At 38.5% G+C, this 17,785-nt stretch overlaps 2 protein-coding genes across 5 annotated transcripts in view; both read right to left on the reverse strand.

Annotated features, from left to right (window-relative positions):
* The window catches only part of atad2 (ATPase family AAA domain containing 2), a 29,091-nt gene extending 16,212 nt beyond the window's left edge, over window positions 1–12,879 (reverse strand). Inside the window, exons 1-11 of one of the 4 annotated variants that reach the window (XM_088409982.1) lie at window positions 12,523–12,878; window positions 11,272–11,393; window positions 10,998–11,053; window positions 10,709–10,871; window positions 9,330–9,402; window positions 9,073–9,151; window positions 2,185–2,358; window positions 1,967–2,087; window positions 1,740–1,754; window positions 1,417–1,527; window positions 1,133–1,241 (exon numbers count right to left, since the gene is read on the reverse strand). In XM_088409982.1, coding sequence (XP_088266108.1) covers window positions 1,133–1,241; window positions 1,417–1,527; window positions 1,740–1,754; window positions 1,967–2,087; window positions 2,185–2,358; window positions 9,073–9,151; window positions 9,330–9,402; window positions 10,709–10,871; window positions 10,998–11,053; window positions 11,272–11,393; window positions 12,523–12,717 — 1,218 coding nt within the window. In that variant the 5' untranslated portion in view covers window positions 12,718–12,878. Of the gene's footprint in view, window positions 1–1,132; window positions 1,242–1,416; window positions 1,528–1,739; window positions 1,755–1,966; window positions 2,088–2,184; window positions 2,359–9,072; window positions 9,152–9,329; window positions 9,403–10,708; window positions 10,872–10,997; window positions 11,054–11,271; window positions 11,394–12,522 lie in introns of all 4 variants that reach the window. The other 3 variants (XM_088409983.1, XM_088409980.1, XM_088409981.1) reach the window with 3 other exon arrangements.
* A 324-nt stretch (window positions 12,880–13,203) lies between these two features.
* Window positions 13,204–17,719, reverse strand: psma2a (proteasome 20S subunit alpha 2a). The gene is made up of 8 exons (XM_088409984.1): window positions 17,627–17,719; window positions 17,074–17,150; window positions 16,574–16,706; window positions 16,353–16,475; window positions 15,923–16,004; window positions 15,628–15,701; window positions 14,146–14,203; window positions 13,204–14,069 (listed from the first exon to the last, which is right to left on the reverse strand). Exons 1-8 carry the CDS (start codon window positions 17,665–17,667, stop codon window positions 13,953–13,955), a joined length of 705 nt encoding a protein of 234 aa, XP_088266110.1. The 5' UTR covers window positions 17,668–17,719; the 3' UTR covers window positions 13,204–13,952.
* Window positions 17,720–17,785: the final 66 nt, after the last annotated feature.

The following is a 17,785-nucleotide window of genomic DNA, read 5'->3' on the forward strand; positions in this document are numbered from 1 at the left end:
GAATCATCATACAAGCTTGGAAAGGAAAGTCAACACAATGATCTGGCAACATGGCGGAAGCACATGTGCAACGCGAAACTCAATGTCTGTTCAGGTTTTACGAGCTAGCAGTGGTCATTTTGCTGATCTCGTGTCTGTTGGTGCAGAACAGCTTAGCTTTTACGTCATACTGTACACCCACTGCTCTCGTTTGTCTGCGGCCATGTCCTAGGCGCATAATTTTTGACAGGGATGCTTACTTTCAAAATCAACATGTGTCCATCAGACACATTGTTTTTTTTGACACCAGGGTATTGATCATTATCAGTTTACTCTTTTATAATCTTGGCCACTTACATTTATATTTTTTTTTTCTAACTTCAGCCACCATGTTTGTTTTGATAGGTTTACGGTGTCTTGTTTTTACCTGAGAGTTTGTCATGAGATTTCGTCTGCAGTGTGGTGTGAGTTGAAATCGTTATTCTAATCATCTTCACTAGGATGTGCTAGCAGTTTATATATTGATAATCACGCCTTGTTGACAGGGAATAAGAATGTTTACACTGTTCGAGCTGTAATTGTTTTATGAAAAAAAGTCAGTTGTGGAACTTCTATACATCTGTGTATTTATGACATGCAGGACCTCCCTAGTGGATAAAAATGTTTCTTTAAAAAAGTGCTATTTTTAGGCAATTTCAACTCAGCAATTTTTTTGTATCAGTGGCAAGTTAATTAAACAATCAGGTACCATAGAGCCAGAAAGTAAAAAGCGAAAACGAAATGCTTTGGACGATCAAAAAGAAGAACATGTTGAAGCTAAACAAATGAACACTCAAAGTAAAAGGCGGAATTTTCTAGTAAAATGGGCAAAGTTATATCAGTTGTTGCAATATAATTGTTAGTGACAGCCATAGAGGCTGAAAGCAAGGATTTACAGTAAAAAAAAAGGTGCAAAAACCCACGAGGTTTCCCCTTTTGGCCATAATGGGATGCGAGTCTGATTTACTATTAAAATAGGAATAAAAACAAGGCAACTAAGAGAGACCAAAGACATTGACTTATGTTTTCAATATTTTGAAGCCCCATTTGATTACTTTAACCATTTTTTTTCATTCCAATTTGAAATATTTACATTGCTGCCTTCTTTTCTTACCGTTTTGTCTATGTGCATGGGGTCAACATCAGCCAGACTTGCTCCAGTTTTCATGCGATCTTTGTGGATTCCCAGCAAATCATTTTTCACAATGTTTATAGGCAGACATCTGTGGAGAAAAAGGTTATTTTAAAGGGGAGGGGGGGGGGGGGTACAGAATTTTACTGTAATCATTACTTAAAACCACAAAATAGGAAAAGATATGTGTAAAGCATAAAAAAATATCTCGTGGGGTGAAAGATGCTTATTGGACATGTAAGTTGGCAAGGTGCCTCAGCTCTCACCTTGTGATCGACCTGCTCCTGTTCTTACTTTTGCTCTTATGCCTTCTCGTTTGAAAAGTCTCATCTTCTGAAGTGGATGTGGAGTCGCTACTGTGGAGGGCATGTCGTCTTCTGTGAGGAGAAAAAAAAAAAGAAACCAGGAAATCAGATCGACTTAGTTTGGCGTTGCAGCAGTCAGACTAACTCAAAGATGTACAAATAAGTCTTACGTATATTTGGAATGCAAATGATCATTAATTAATAAGTTTAAACAAATGCTAGCATGTTTTACTGTGGCAGCTTTTTAGTGTTCATCAACAACAGACAAGCTGGAGGAATCTTACCTGTCTGTAATACTCCTGATGGTGGAAGAGAATTGGAAAAGAGAAAAAAGTGTGGGATGGATTTAACATGCATTGCTGACACTAACAGAGACAGCAGTCTTAGAAACTTGGTTAAGCAAAAAGACAGGCATGTTGACAGGACAATCATTAGCAGTAAAACACCTCCAAAACTTAACATGATGACAATTCTTATTTCTGAGCAGTTTGTGTGCTCTTATCCTACTAACCGGTTGGCCCTCCTTCTGTTGTAAGGACTTTGTGGGGCTGTGGAGCTGTAGGTAAATCTGCGTCTGGTGGGGGACGAGTGGTCCTTAAAGTACATGCTACGCTTTCTGGGGACTCTGGTCTCTGACATAACAAAATAAAGACCCTTTCAGACCTTTGACATGCCGGTACACAAAACTTGAATGACATCAAATCGTTGTGTAAAGGAAAAGAAGTTCACCATCTTGTGGTGCCTGGTAGAGAACTACATTTTTTCGCTGTCTAAACTCATAACGCCTCTGGTTGTCGTCATCAACATCCTCATCATCTTCAATGTCATCCTCAATGTCCTCCTCATCGTCATCGTCATCTTCGTCATCCTCATCATCATCTTCATCCTCTTCATCATGGTCATCTTCATTCCCGATACAAAAATAAAGACAGGTATTAGGGACGCTATTATACATTAGCTTGAACAAAAAATTAAGTAATAATATAATGTGTGTATTCTTTTTTTTTTGTCAATGTACTAGGGTCTTGTTTCAACAACTCAAGTCATATTCATTATAGAATAATGAGGTCCTTAGACTCTTGGCTGAAATGCACCAGAACTTTCCATAGGTTATGTCAATGAACAGGGCATCTGCTGGTTGCAACCAAATATTTTGAGTTACTCAAATCCATTCAAGACCTTGCTATGTGTGAATCTTGGGGCCTGATTTATTGGAAAAGGAAACCTCTAGAGCGACAGTATATTTAGCATTTTTATTCACTTATCAAGGCCAACAGAATATTGTGTGCTATGTCAATGTAAATATGGTCTCTAAAAGATTGATTTCCATTCCTTACTTTGAATTGCATGTAGGTCAGGGGTGTCCAAACTTTTTGCAAGGTGGGCCAAATTTGGTGTGTTAAAAATGTAGGGGGGCCAACCTTGGCAGGCGTTCTTTACATATAACAGCAATTAATTTAAATACATTTCAGCGAGCCTTTCTGTGTTTAACATTTGCTTTTTTATTTTCATTTCAGCTATCTTAAGCATATGTTTTGGTTAATTTGAAACATGCTTAACAAAATTGAATTGACATTACATATTGAAATTGAATATTCACTTAACTTCACTTTTTTTAAACACTAATTTACTTTTTTGTAACAGTTGAACAGAAGTAATTGCACTCTTGGGTGCAAATTACATTTGAAACATAAAAAAATATTTCACCATGTCAGTTTAATATTTATAAAAATTGTAAACACAATAACAGAGAAATGAACAAGTAATAGTCATACCAACAAGTGCAGGGCTCATTTAAAATATGAAATTAGTAACTATAAATGTTGGTTGGATTTTTAAATGGTTATTATTCTGGAGTGAAAACTTAAGAGAAAAAACATTTTCAGACTTATCGTAAATGAAAAATGACTTGTCCGCATGAGTGTTATGGGTGAAACTGAGATCTGGATTGCAGGACAAAGGCCAGGTGTGGCTCTATGGCAGTATGGATGCGCAAGATGTCTTGTATGTGAGTCCGATAGCCGTGTCCTCACACGGCTCTAATTTAAGTTCCTAACCGAGAATGTCTTCTCACACAAATTTGTCGAACCGAACAAGCTGAGCATTTTCTTACCAAATGCTCGAATCTCTCTGAAACTTGTCCATCGCCAACTGTCAGTCAGTAAAAGTTGCCGATATAAAGCTGCTGGTGATGACCGCAGCTCACCGCGTCACATTGCAGCTCAAATTTCCTCCTTTTGTTGATTGTCGCCATTTTAGAAAATTAGGGGCTCATACAGTCAATTACTCAAATACTAATTTGCTGTTCCTAACTGAGCTATAGATGGTAGCGTTTAGCATACGCAGGTAACAGCGCTGCTGCTCAATGTATTAGTTCTTCATGCGGGCCAGACGCTATTGATTTTTTGACAGAGACTGCGGGCCGGATGGAAATTGACCACCGGCCGCATTTGGCCCGAGGGTCGGACTTTGGACCTGCTTGATGTAAGTAATATCTGTGGTGTTCAGTGTGTAGACACTGCTATCCAGTGGTCACAATCAGCACTACAGTGCTCAATTGGCTTATATTAGGTAGGCGTTAGTAAAGGGTGTAAGATCTACATTAAAAAAAACCTTATTTGGCCAAATTGTGTTATTTCTTATTGTTATTACCATTTTAAAAGACAAGAATTCTCATCCATGGCACTGAATGAGTTAAGGTGCCACTGTCAAAAATTTTCAGAAACTTGGGTTTCTGCTGAAGTAAATCTAAACTCAAATAAAATGCAGGAAAATGCTTAAAATTTGTCAAAAGCTATACATATGCAATTAGGCATGGAAGGATATCAGATTCTGACGGGAAAACAACCTTGAGCAAAAATCTCAAGGTATAGTCACTATACCAAATTACAGCTCTGAAATATTCCATTTTAAAAAACTTGTTTTCTGCATTTTTCTACATTATACAATTTTATTTTTATAAAAACTTTTACCATGCTAGAGTCAAATAAATACAAACCGGATTCGGTTGAAGTTGGGAAATTGTGTAAAATGCAAATAAAAACAAAATACTGTACAACGATTTGAAAATCCTTCCCAACCCATATTCAATTGAATACACTACAGACAACATATTTGATGTAAACTGATTAACTTAATTTTTACCAAGTAATAATTCACTTAGAATTTCATGGCTGCAAACTTAATTTTTACCAAGTAATAATTCACTTAGAATTTCATGGCTGCAACACATTCAGTAGAAGTTGGGAAAGGGCATGTTTACCATTGTTTCATCGCTTTTCCTTTTAATAACACTCAATACATGTTTTGGAAGAGAGGAGACTAAGCGCTCAAGAGCTTTTCATGTGGATTTCTTTCCCATTCTTGCTTGATGAACCGCTTCAGTTGTTACACTGTCCGGGTCTTCTGTTCTATTTTACGCTCCATAACACCCCACATATTTTCAATGGGAGACAGGTCTGGACTGCAAGCAGGCCAGGGGAGAACCTGGACTCTTTTACTTCCAAGCTACTCTGTTGTAACACGTGCAGAATGTGGCTTGGCATTATCTTGCCGAAATAACCATTTTACATGAGCGCGGGAGCTCGGGCGCAGAGAACCCGGCAATGTTTCTGGATGTTGTTCATAAACTGCTTTTGCTTTGCATGGTAGAGTTTAAACCCGCACTTATTGATGCAGTGACAAACTGTATTTACTGACAATGGTTTTCTGAAGTTTTCCTGAGCCCATTTGGTGATATATTTTACACCCTCATGTCGGTTTTTAAGGCAGTGCAATCTGAGTGAAAGTCACAGTCATTCAGTCTTGGTTTCCGACCGTGGTGCTTACGTGTAGAGATTTCACCAGATTCTCGGAACCTTTTGATGATATTATGGACCCTAGATGTCGAAATCTCTAAATTCATTGCAATTTTGCTTTGAGGAACTTTGTTCTTAAACTGCGCAAATATTTTCTCACGCAGTTCTGGACAAAGTGGTGAACCTTGCCCCATCCTTGTTTGTGAATGACTGAGCATGTTTGGGGAGGCTCCTTTTACACCCAATCTTGGTACCCACCTGTTCCCAATTAGCCTGATCATATGTGGGATGTTCTAAATAGGTGTTTGATGAGCTTTTCTCAGGTTTCCCAGGATTTTTTTGCGTCCTTTCCCAACTTCTACAGGACAGGTTGCAGCCATGAAATTCTAAGTTAATTATTATTTGGCAAAAAAACAATTAAGTTTATCAGTTTGAACATTAAATATGTTGTCTTTGTAGTGTTTTCAATTGAATATGGGTTGAGAAGGATTTTCAAATGGTTGTATTTTGTTTTTATTTATATTTTACACAATTTCCCAACTTTCACCGAATCCGATTTGTATGTAAATAAAACCTTCAGGGAGCAATAAACATATACATGAATTCTTTGATTGAAAACATCCTAATTAAATTGAAAAACGCAAGTACAGTGAGCCCCCACTTTACGAGATTAATCCATTCCGCGGTTGGGATCGTAACGCGAATTCGCCGTATGGCAGGCAATCCAAACCTATGTTAAATACCAAATGCGTGTAAAACCCCAGGTAAAAACATAAAAATTTTCTATGAATATTAAAAATTGGTATCAAAATAGTACAGTGAGTGCTACTTATATATAATATTCATGTATACAATTAAATCACATAATAAATAAAAACTATAGAAAGGATTTATTTACATTTGAGTGCCGTGAGAGCTTGTTGTGGCCATATTCCATATTGAGGGTAGCCTAGCCTAGCTTAGCATTATTTGTATTTCTTGATCATCTCCACCTTCGTTTCCATATAAATCATCTTCTACTTCTCTCTTTAACATCACTAGCAATCTTGGGACCCATGGTTGACCAATTCAAGGTTGAATGAAGCATTAATATGCACTATAAAAACATTTTTGTAAGCACTCACAGGCCAAAGCTTTAACGTTCCGCCATTTTTGACGCCGACCAGCATCTTAGTCCTTCTGTAACTCTGACCAATCAGTATCTTAGGGAGTCATTACGCTGACCGTTAGCAGACCAGCATTTTAGTAACATAAGCGATGATGCGTGTATAGATGTGTGAGCGCACAGAGACTTGCAGTCACGCACGCACCCTGACTGCCACGTTTGGGGAGGAGTTTATGTTTTTGATCGTAACGTGAAAAAAACTGCGCAAAGAGGGAACAAAAAAACGCCGCGGTAGATATCATAAGGTGAAAAAAAACGCAAGCCAGGGACGTCGTAAACCAGGGGTCAACTATAAATGTACAGCACAACAATGTTTAAAAAAAATGATCAGTTTGAAATAAACTCCCATCAAATGATGGGAATTTATTTCAAATCAATCATTCATGTCTATCAACTAATAGTACAATGTGGAATCCCCCCCCCCCCCCCCCCCCTCTTACTTGCAATGGCGCATGATTGGACAGGGGGACAAGTTTGATTGGTTCGCTTTGTTCCCCTCACTACAACTTGATACACTGTTTGCATCCTACCTCGAGTGATATCAGATAAAACGCTCCATGAAAGTAGCATATGAGAACATATTACCCACTTTACCCGTGGTAGTTAGCTGCAGTAGCAAACTACCAGTGGTGCTGAAGCCAACAAACCAGTAAGCAGACAATGTGATTGTCTGCTGCAGCAGATGAGGACTCACGTATGATACACAATGACAGCTGCACAATGCAGTTGCAGTTGACGCGCGAGGAAAATAAAACTTAGCGGTTTTGACAGATTTAGACGCTTTTAAAATTGCAATTCAGTGATCCCTTGCTTCTTTGTGCCTTGCCTATCCACGCCCTCAGTGCATTGCCATTTTTTGGGGGGACTTTTTTTTTAAGCTATTTTGCGGAGCAACGCGCTGTGAAAGTTTCCTACATGCCAGACAGACAAGGTAACTATAAATGCACTTGCCATGGACACTCCTCGGAAGTCCAACTACTGCAGTACACATATTTAGTTAAATTTCTTAAATCTTAAATTATTAAACCTTATACAGTAACTGAACAGTTTTTTTCATTTCCATTCCCAATCCCTCTGAATGTAGTTCAGGAGAGATGCAGTTATATTAGCAGCGCCCAAAAGTCTAATCAAAGTGAAAGCTGTAAATGAAAGAACATGATAACAATGAGAGTTTACACTTGAAATTCCAATTTGTTTCAAAACAAATCGAGGTAAGAAATTTCCAATAGTCCGGTGAAGGTCTTTGCTCCTCCCCCTGGGCTCTATCCAACAGCGTTGTGTTTTCCTATTGACACCTGCAGTTTTTTCTTGGTCTACCTAAAAGCGAAAGTTGGGGCGGGAGTAGATTACAACTCCTACCCTCATTGGTCGATGGTCGGGCCATGAGCCAATCATGTGTCTTGCAGGAGTACTCATTTCCCTCCTGAAAGCATGTTTAATGAGTGTTCTGCAAGACACATGATTGGCTCCCGGTGCGACCATCAACCAATAAAGACAGGAAATGTAATCTACTCCCGCCCCAACTCCCGCTTCTGAGGCCAAGAGGGAATTGCTGGTCTCAATCTCAACACGCAGTTGGATAGAGCCAAGGGAGAGGATCTTCACCATATCGTTGTAAATCTTTTACCTAGATTTCTTTTGTAATAGATTGGAATTTCAAGTATAAACACTCATGGTTATCATGCTTGGTCAGCTACAGCTTTCACTTTAATTTGACTTCTGAGCATCGCTAATATAACCGCTGCTCTCTCTGAGCCTACAGTCAAATGGATGGTAAGGGATATCAGTGCAGTTAATGTATAAGGTTTAATAATTTAAGATTTAAGTAAATGTATGTACTGCCGTAATATTTGTCTTAAATATGTAAAGGACAAAGACTTTTCACATTTTAAAAACTGCAGGTATGCACTAGGGCTGCACAAATAATCGAATTATAATCGTGATCACGATATTGGCTGCCACGATCAATTAAGCTGATCCTCGGCGATATTAACATTTAAAAAGTCAAGCACTTTTTTTTTTCTAATTACAAGTCAAATCAAGCACTTTTCCACCCTATCACCAGGGGGCATTGTTTCCCGACTGTCAATCCAGACCCATTTTGAAAAATCCAGTTGGCAAAAAATTGTAATAAATTCGGTTTGAAATGACCGAAAATGACATTTTGACTGCTAATTGATTAAAAATTGCTTAAAAGTAAATAATGTGCTTGGTTCTAAGTAGACTTCATTTTTTTCATTGGTTTGCACTCAGCAAGTAAGTTACCTGTGTTGACCTGTGTGCCAAGTTTTTGCCACGCCATTATTATTTATAAGTATCAAACCTTGAAGCCTTGTTTATATACTGCTTATTTTTAAAAAAATGGCAATGAATAGACACGTTGATGAGTAATATGATGAATAATCATGATTAATAGTTGTGATTTCAATATTGACCAAAATAATTATGATTATTATGCTGGCCATAATCATGCAGCCTTAGTACGCACATAACACATGCATGAAAATTCTGCTTGGGGGGTTGACGCTACTTTGCGGTTTTTCACTTATCGTGGGGAGGGGGGGGGATTCCGGTCCCCATTAACCGCAAAAAACAAGGGATCACCGGCCCATGCCAATGTGAAATACATTAAACGTATCAAACTAAGGACGTTACCTTGGTTTTCCTTGGCTTCCTTTATGTTCACATTGTTCTTCACAGATTGCCTGACTCTGCCTCTAGTATATACGCCCAGCTGCACATGGAAAACAATTTTGTAAAAATTAATTGAAATTAATGTTATAATTAATCATCACTACACAAATTACAGAAAACTAAAGCTCATCTGTCTCACTCCCACCTTCATTACGTAAATATATATACCACACAAAGTGAGTTGCACATTATAACATTAAAAGCTTAATTGTCATTGCCTGATTGTCATTGCTCAATCTGCGTCGCAGCTTCTTCATATCGTCCATCTTTTGCAGAACAGCCTCCGCCGTACTAAGGGGAGTACAGAATTCGCTGAAATGAAGTCAATTTAATCATAGAACCACATTACAAAATCAACAGATTAAAGGAATAGTATGTGAATGGAATGTACTATAAATGACAGGGCTTAATGGTCAATTACAATTTTTTTTTTAATGAAATTTTATTTTTTTGTGAAGTAGTTCACATTTCCAAATAAATGTGACCTGTGTGTGAACATTTGTGTGTGTGAGGACAGTGACGTCACACACACAATGTTAGTGTTTATGGAAGTACAGTGGTACTGCACGAAATAAATTTGTTCCAGATGTTCTTTTGTAAAGTGATTTTTTTGTAAGTAGAGCTTTTGGAAATTAGACTGCAAAATTACAAACATTATATCAGCTATCTTTGCCTTATCCATGAGCAACGCAGAACACCCGACACTTCGCAGTCTATCCAGCCGAACAGAGGTGCTCGCAGACCGGGTAGAGACGATAAACCAGGCAGATGAAATGGGAAGGGCTAAGAACTAGGCTAAAGCTAATAATATTTTCCTCGCTAATGTGCAGTTATTGGGGAATAGGTAGACGAGTTTGACTTAGAATTACAGAACACAAAGAAACTCATGGACTGTAATGTTACTCAAAGAAACATGGCGTTGTGGAATGCCGTTATCAAACAAACTAGACGCTATTTTGCTACTTAAATGTTTAAACCTGTGTGTGTGTATTTAAATATACTAAATTGTCTTTGGGTGACATAAAGGACTCACCAATTGAAATTTTAATACACTATTGAGAAAATCATTTGTGACAGCCCTACTGTTGGTTTTTTTTTTTGCTTCATCCACTATTGTTTTGTTTTTATTTTTTTTTCAACTAGCTCAAATATTTTTGAGTACAAAATTGTGACGTTTGTCACTTTATTCCATGTGAATCGGATGAATGCTATCTGGCTGTTCAGACTGAGTCACATGACAAGATATCGAATATGAATCGGTTTCAGGATCAAATACACTAGTGGCCGGAAACACATTTGAAAAAAATCTGATCTGTGTTGTAAATAGATCAGATACAGGTCACATGGGGCAAAAAAACAAACAAGCAAAAAACAAACAAACAAAAAAATTTGAATTGGGTCACTAAACTGCAATGTGAACATAGTCTTAGTTGACTTACAATGTTTTTTTTTTTTTTTCCATTTTGCTCTACATTGCGAACCTAGTAAGAATAAACGACTAAAGAAAATGGATGGTTGGATGTTATTCATTTTCAGTCATTGGATGATTGGATGTTATTATTTTTCAGTCATTTGACAACATTGTGATGGAACTCACTTGGTGATGAGGCGGTCATAGAGGACAGACTGATTCCTGGAATTAAATTTATGTTGGGTGATACGGGAACTACGTCGTAAACAGTGTTCTTTGTCTTCGGGGCTCCTTAAGTTTACACGGCTTCTTTTAGGAGTGGAAGTCCCTTCTACCTCGTCTGGAACATCTTGAACATTAACAGAAACGGGGTTGTTGGCCTGGGAGAACATCCCAAAAACACATGCCTGATAAACATGGGGTATGTTTACAACAAAACTAAAGCATCATGTCAAGACTTCTTGCCAAAACGTACCTCCTTGCAGTTTGTCGCAGGCTGATTTGTCTTCCTTTTGTAGCCTGGAGGATTTTCTAAATACACAAAATGTATGTACAGATGCATAAAACTGACAAAATTGGGCCAATGTAACATGCTGCTCTAGGATTCCTTAGATGGCTGATTTTTTATTTGCCTGTAAGACGGTCACCCAAAAAACAACAGCCCTCATTTATTTGAATAACAAATTATCATCATACAATAAAGCGTAGACACTCCCTGTTGCTACAACACTTGGATCTTAGTTCTTCACCTTGTGGCGTAGCCTCCAGTCTTTGGATCCATGTCACTAAAGGAGACCTCTAACTTGACTCTTTGGCCTCGGGTCTTTGGAAAGTTGTGGAGACAGCTTCCCAACTGCTGCTCACCATCTCTCTAGCAAGTCACAAAAGAAGTTTAGAATGAGCAAGTTTATATTAAAGAATGAAGGCCCAAATAAAATGGATGGATGGATATATCAAAGTCATGGTTTAGTTGTAAACTTCCCAGAATCCTTTGTAGTAGTAAACCAAGCTAAATATGGTATTTACGTTATAGTTTGACTCTTTGCCTTTGGTGTTGGGACTGACTGCTCTAGCAAGTCACAAAATAAGTTTAAAATTAATTTATATTAAACAATCTATCAAACTGATGGTTTAGCTGCTAACTTCCCAGGAGACATCATAGCAGCACATTTTGGATATAATGATTCAAAATCAAGCTAAATATTGGCATTTACTTGCATTTGATTCACTTTCTTATTCTCCTCAAATCACATATGAGGGTGTACATGCTTCATTGATGCATTTTTTAATCTTATATTAAAACTAACCACTTAGCAAACACAAACCAAATGTATCATACCATTTAATTTGCAACAGGGGGTTATATTACAAATGGTTGGGGCGGCATGGCTGGGTAATAGAGTGGTCGTAACCCAGCTGAGGCTATGGGTTCGATCCCCCAACCGTCAAGACCACGTCGAAGTGTCCTTGAGCAAGACACTGAACCCCCAGTTGCTCCTGATGCTGCGTCATCAGTAGGTAAATGACTAGTTAGTGTAAAGCGCTTTGAGTACCCAAGGTAGAAAAGCGCAATATTAGTGAAAGTCCATTTACCATTACAAATACAGTGTGATTCATTTTCTTTAACACAAAAGTTGCAAAGTAGCACAACTGTATACGAAACTGTGGACATCAGGTAAAATATTGACAATCCTTAAAATGTAAAAAAATCTCACAATTCAATAAAATCTACTGACGATCACACTATATTGAGTTAGTTAAGATGCAACTAGCAGTTCTTACATTAAGTGAATTCAAACTGACAGACACGTACTTGCGTAAACTGTCGATTTGCGTTGAAATGCGTGTAGCAGGGACGCGACTTTGGGAGTGATTTGACCATTAGTTAGTTTGGCTGTGTAGCTTAGCCAAGTAGCAATAGCATAACATTCAAGCGCCGCATCTTAATATCAAAATGCAAGAGGCTGCACTGTCACTTAACAAGCTTATATTTTACTCACTCGGTTGTGTTCGGGGATGCCCACGCTATCTATATCATCCAGTGCGCGGGAGGTCCGTGTTAGGCGAGGGGATTTTCTCTGCAAAGCGGGAACAAGAGACAGAAACTCCGAGCTTGTGTCCAACTCCATTGATCTCCTGTTAGGAGTTGTTGCCAGTGGTTGACCACCGCCGCTGCTGCTGCGTAGCATTACCATGTCGACTCCGGTTCGAAGTTATAAACGCACTAATGACGGGCGGTCGGTCACTACAGCACTCCAGTGCACCTAAAGTTGAACGTCACCAGCATTGAAAAGATACACGCAAGTTCGCGCCGATCCACACACATTAGCGTAGCGCTCCTCTACGTCCTTGATTTCTGGCGCCACAGACGTCATCAGGGAGGGTAGTCGAAACAAGCTGCTGCGAGGAACATAGACCTGAAGTCCCTTTTGCCATTGAAGCCTAAATTTTACCAATATGATAATCTCTTTTGGCTACTTCAAACCTTTTTTTGTCATTCCTCAACCTTTTGAATAAGAACAGATACAAATAAATACTGTACATGAACCGCTAATTTCAAATCGGCGGAAGAATACATTGCATGGTTTGTCAGACGAGACACGACCAGCAGTTGTCAAGAAGCGCGCGCGCGTTTTACAGAGACCGTTTCAGCATAAAGTTGACAATAATTTCAAAGCATACACAAAGAAATGGAACTTTATTATTTCAATGAGTAACTCATTGAAAAGAGAAAATACAACCTGCGCGTTTTACTGAGACCGTTTCAGCATAAAGTTGACAATCGTTTCAAAGCATACACAAAGAAATGGAACTTTATTATTTCAATGAGTAACTCATTGAAAAGAGAAAATACAACCTGTTTCCTTTCTTGTCAGAAAGTTAATGACGTTCAGTAGAAATGCTGTACAGAAAACCTTAATGTGAAAAAGGTGTATCTCAAGCGTCCCACTGGCTCATGATTGATTTCTGTAAATTTACTTGTGTGTTAATAGAAACTCAAGCGCTGCCCTTTTTTTCTTTTGCAGGAAACCACTTTCATCAAATATGTAAAAATGCGTAAGTCTAGGGATGTCAATGTCATGTCAGGGTTAGACTTAGTAGATGTATAGTAGCCAGCTAACACATTTTACAGCCAAAACACAAAGCCAATTGGTGCAATCAATTATATTCTTATTTAATGAGATTGGACTATTAAATTGCTGTGAAGTTCATGAGACTTCTTAATACAATTTTGTACTCGCACAAAGGTGGTCCCATTTATCAAAGTCTATATCTCCAAATCATCCTAACTACTATCATTTGAAAATGAAAATGACATAAATGATCACTTTGTATAAGAATATGATTATTTAGTTGCTGGCTGCTACTACACTATTACGTCTACAGCCTGCCACGTGGCCAGTGAGCCCTTTCAACATGTACTGGGTGCTCATGCGATGGCTGCCAGGTAGTCTTTCACTTCTGCCGGAGTGAGCCTCTTGAAACCAGCCTCGTTGCAGATGCCAACCTCAATGTTCTCCTCAGTCATCTGACCTTCAAAACTCTCCTGTAAACAAACAATAAATGCTGTGTCTGTGAAGGGAAACCTTTCTTCTGTCCATACATGACCCAACAAATTGTACCTTTAATGTCAGGATGGCTGTGTGGATGGCATCTTCCAATTCCAGGTCATTGTTATACCTGGAAAATAGAACCCAATCAAGAAAAGAACAAGTAGAGTGCAGTATGTTGAACCTCTCAAGATGCAGAAAAAATGTCCAGGTCCATAAGTCAACAATGTAAAACTACTATTACAACTAACAGTATGTAATAATTACAAATAGGTGAGCTATCAGTTTATGCTCGGCCTTGAGTTGAATGCATTGACTATGTCGTTTACACTTTGAAAATGCCGTGTCCTACCAGAGCTCGTCGGTGACGGGAGAGCCGGTTTTAAAGGGGCCGTATCATGGGAGTTCAACTTTTTGGAATGTTACAATGCCAGATTCTTGCCCTAAACACCTTCAAAGTGTTATTGTCCTTCAGTGATGCATTTCTGCTGAATATGACTATATATGAAAACGCAACATAAGATACACCACCCCTATACCGCTCGTGCAAGAGTAAATACATGTTGACCTTCACCAGTTTTTTTTTTTCTTTTTTTAAGTTTTGCTTTGGTTCCGGAGTTCAGAAGAGATTTCACACAGTTAACAGCAATGTTTCATTTGTTGGTAACAGCGCTTTACTGTAGAAAATGCTGAAGTGGTGAAAATGTGGGTTTGGGAGCACACAGCCGTCTGCAACTAGAACTGCTTTGAGCACATTCAACGCTATGCTGGCGCAGTGTTCACTGACAGCTCACAATGTGGGAAAACCCTTAACTTAACACGCAAGAAATATTAACCTACAAGAAAATATGACTGATTTATAAAGATATTTATTGTTTTGTAAGTTTTTACATTGTCATCAAAATGTCGGTGGGTCCTATACATGGTAACACAGAGAATACCAAAATTTCATCCAAAATTTAAGGGTGCGTCCTATACCCATGCGTGTCCTATATTAGGGGAATTACGGTAATTGATATGCACGTATATCGATGAAGAAAGTATAAAATATGATAGCCTTTTAAACTACTTGTTTTGAAACAAGGTGTAGCTTTGATATTCATTGAGCTCATTTGACACCAATCTCTGCAAGCGACAACTCCCTAAAACAGCTTTTTATATTAACTTAGTGGTACATGTTAACGGCAAATCAAAAGATGTAAGCCTCAATTTCATCATTCCACCCCCCCTCCGCCTTACTCCCGATGAAATGAGTGTGCACCAACCTGTTAAGCAATTTCATTGGCCAGAAGAAATGCATTGTGGCAGCGAGAAGATTGTTAGGAAAAAATCTATAAAATAACTACATTACATTTAAAGCGGCAAGATTTTAAGTGTGGGGAGGAAAAGCAGTAGCTTGTACTCTGCATATGACAGTAATTGTTAACATTTCAAGCTATCATTCCTTATCTCAACAAAATATTTTTAACTAGTCTCTTTGAAAATGAGATACACATACATTCTTTCTGTGAGATGAAGCTATTTACTTTATAACTTCAGGCTGCACCAACCTACCTTTTTTCAAGGAAAGTTTTTCCATTAACATAGTTTTTTCCCATAGCTGTCGCTTTCCACGCAAAATAGGCACCCTGGAAAGAAAAAGTAGGGGAGGATGTTGGGATCAATCACTGACTTAATAAATCTCTCATAATTATATGAAATAGACTGAGTGGCTTGTAAACAATTATTCAATTCAGACACCCTTGCTGAATCCAGGTTTTGAATTAGGGAATCCATTTTCACGAAATAGTTTTATTTTAACCCATTACAAGCATACTAACAGGATTCAGAAAATGAAAACTGAACATACTGAGGGATCTGACTGGAACAAGTAAGGCTGGTCTTCATCCCATCCAGCTATCAACAATGACACCCCGAATGGCCGCACTCCGCTGCAGGGGGGAAAAAAACAAATCAAACCATAATAATCAAAGTCAAATGAGACGGAATACATTAAAAACAAGTCAATGGTAAGTCACCAATGTCTGGCTTGCTGCACACTGTATAACGCTACAAAAACCAATTCAACAAGTGCCGTGTCTGCAACTAGCTTTGATAAGTGGGTGACCCGTAGCCACTGGTTGCTGCAAATTGGGGGGAAAAAAAAGAAACATCGCCCAAGTGTATTTTTTTTCTATGATGGTCCACTCACATTCAGCTGGGTCGCTCGTTACGTGGCCTCAGTAACAAACACATCCTAAAATAGGTAAAGGTCAATGATAAATGAAAGTGTCACCCACCCAGACTGCGTGTATTCTTGCATGACTGATGCCACTCGTTGGACAAGTTGTCCAGTTGGGATTTTTTCCTGGTAAACCAGGTAATACTGCTGTGCTAGCTTCCGGGCTCGTCGGACCAAAACCCTGCAAAATACATCTCTTATTAACCATTTGTTAAAGTACTAAAGAACCGTAATAGTATTTAACCTAAAGAATTTTGCTGAATTTTGACAATCTCCCACCGGTAGTCAGGGCCCATGCCACTGTAAACCATTCCAATATGTTTAGTGATGGGCTCTACTTTGTGAACACTCTGCTCATCATACAGAATAGACTTCTGTTTCTTTTCTGTTGCCAGGACAACCCCATTGGTAGCTGGAAAAAAATGTTGGAAACCCATCAGCACTCTTAAAGGAGTCCTCATTAAGTGTCTCATTACCATTTTTACCTTCATCCAGTAACTAATACATTAGTAGAAATATGGTGGCTAAAGGTTACAAGGAAACAGACTGGTACGTTTTACATATATCAATATTAATTTTGACATTCATGCAGCTGCTGAAAACTCCGATATCAATCAAATTGATTGTGAAAGATAATCTGGATCACTCTTCCCTCATTTAAGATAGCCTGCAGATGCAACTTGACTTACAAAACGTGCTATTGTAACACAAAACAATTGAACATAGATCATCGAGGAACGAGGAGCAGCAAAATGGTGGCAACATTGGAGAATCGTTACCTTTAATGCCGACAGACGGGGCTCCAGCAGCTACCGCGGCAAGCGCATATTCAATCTGAACCAGTTTACCAGAAGGGCTGGGAAAAGACGCGCGGACAATGTATTATAAATGATGATTTTGAAGGGATGTTACGCTTCTTCTAAAAGTCATGCAAAAAATAAATAAACACATTTGGTGATGGCTTACAATGCGAAAGCAAAACCCAAAACGCTTCGTTAATCTAAACTAAACGATCACAACATAATTTCTGACTTTGCTACGTAGTTATAACTCACTGAACCTTCGAATTGAATCATTCAATTGAATAATTACATTTTATGCGCATCATATATAACTTTCTGGCGTATAAAACGGTTAGCAAAAATGCTAATCGTATTTGTAGCTGATTCATTGTAGTCCCATGCAATGACAGTGCATTGACAACGTCAGATACTAAAGATACACTTTTAAAAAGTCGTAGTGGGGTTCTATCTATCGCGATTCAACGGCGCTACATTTAAACATCACGTTTATCGGATACATTTAATTCGAAGGCAATTTAATGAAGTTTACCTAAATGTGGTCAGAGAGAAACTGTAGCCACGTTCCGCCATTTTCTTTCACTTCTTTAGTTGTAAATGAGGATTGCATTAAATTCAGAACACTGCCATCTAGTGTAAGTTTCTGTAAACGTCCCCGCACAATAAATCACCCAAAAAACGTAACACTTTA

This window comes from Hippichthys cyanospilos, chromosome 3, assembly GCF_059441005.1.
Source record: "Hippichthys cyanospilos isolate Australia breed blue-spotted pipefish chromosome 3, RoL_Hcya_1.0, whole genome shotgun sequence".
Classification (NCBI taxonomy): domain Eukaryota; kingdom Metazoa; phylum Chordata; class Actinopteri; order Syngnathiformes; family Syngnathidae; genus Hippichthys; species Hippichthys cyanospilos.

Coding starts and splice junctions, on each gene's coding strand:
- psma2a (XM_088409984.1), bottom strand. CDS start 17,667: ATGGCGGAACGTGGCTACAGTTTCTCTCTGACCACATTTAG. Junction 16,707..17,073: donor CCCGTCTGTCGGCATTAAAG/GTAACGATTCTC, acceptor ATTTTTTTCCAG/CTACCAATGGGGTTGTCCTG. Junction 16,005..16,352: donor CAAGAATACACGCAGTCTGG/GTGGGTGACACT, acceptor TCCCCCCTGCAG/CGGAGTGCGGCCATTCGGGG.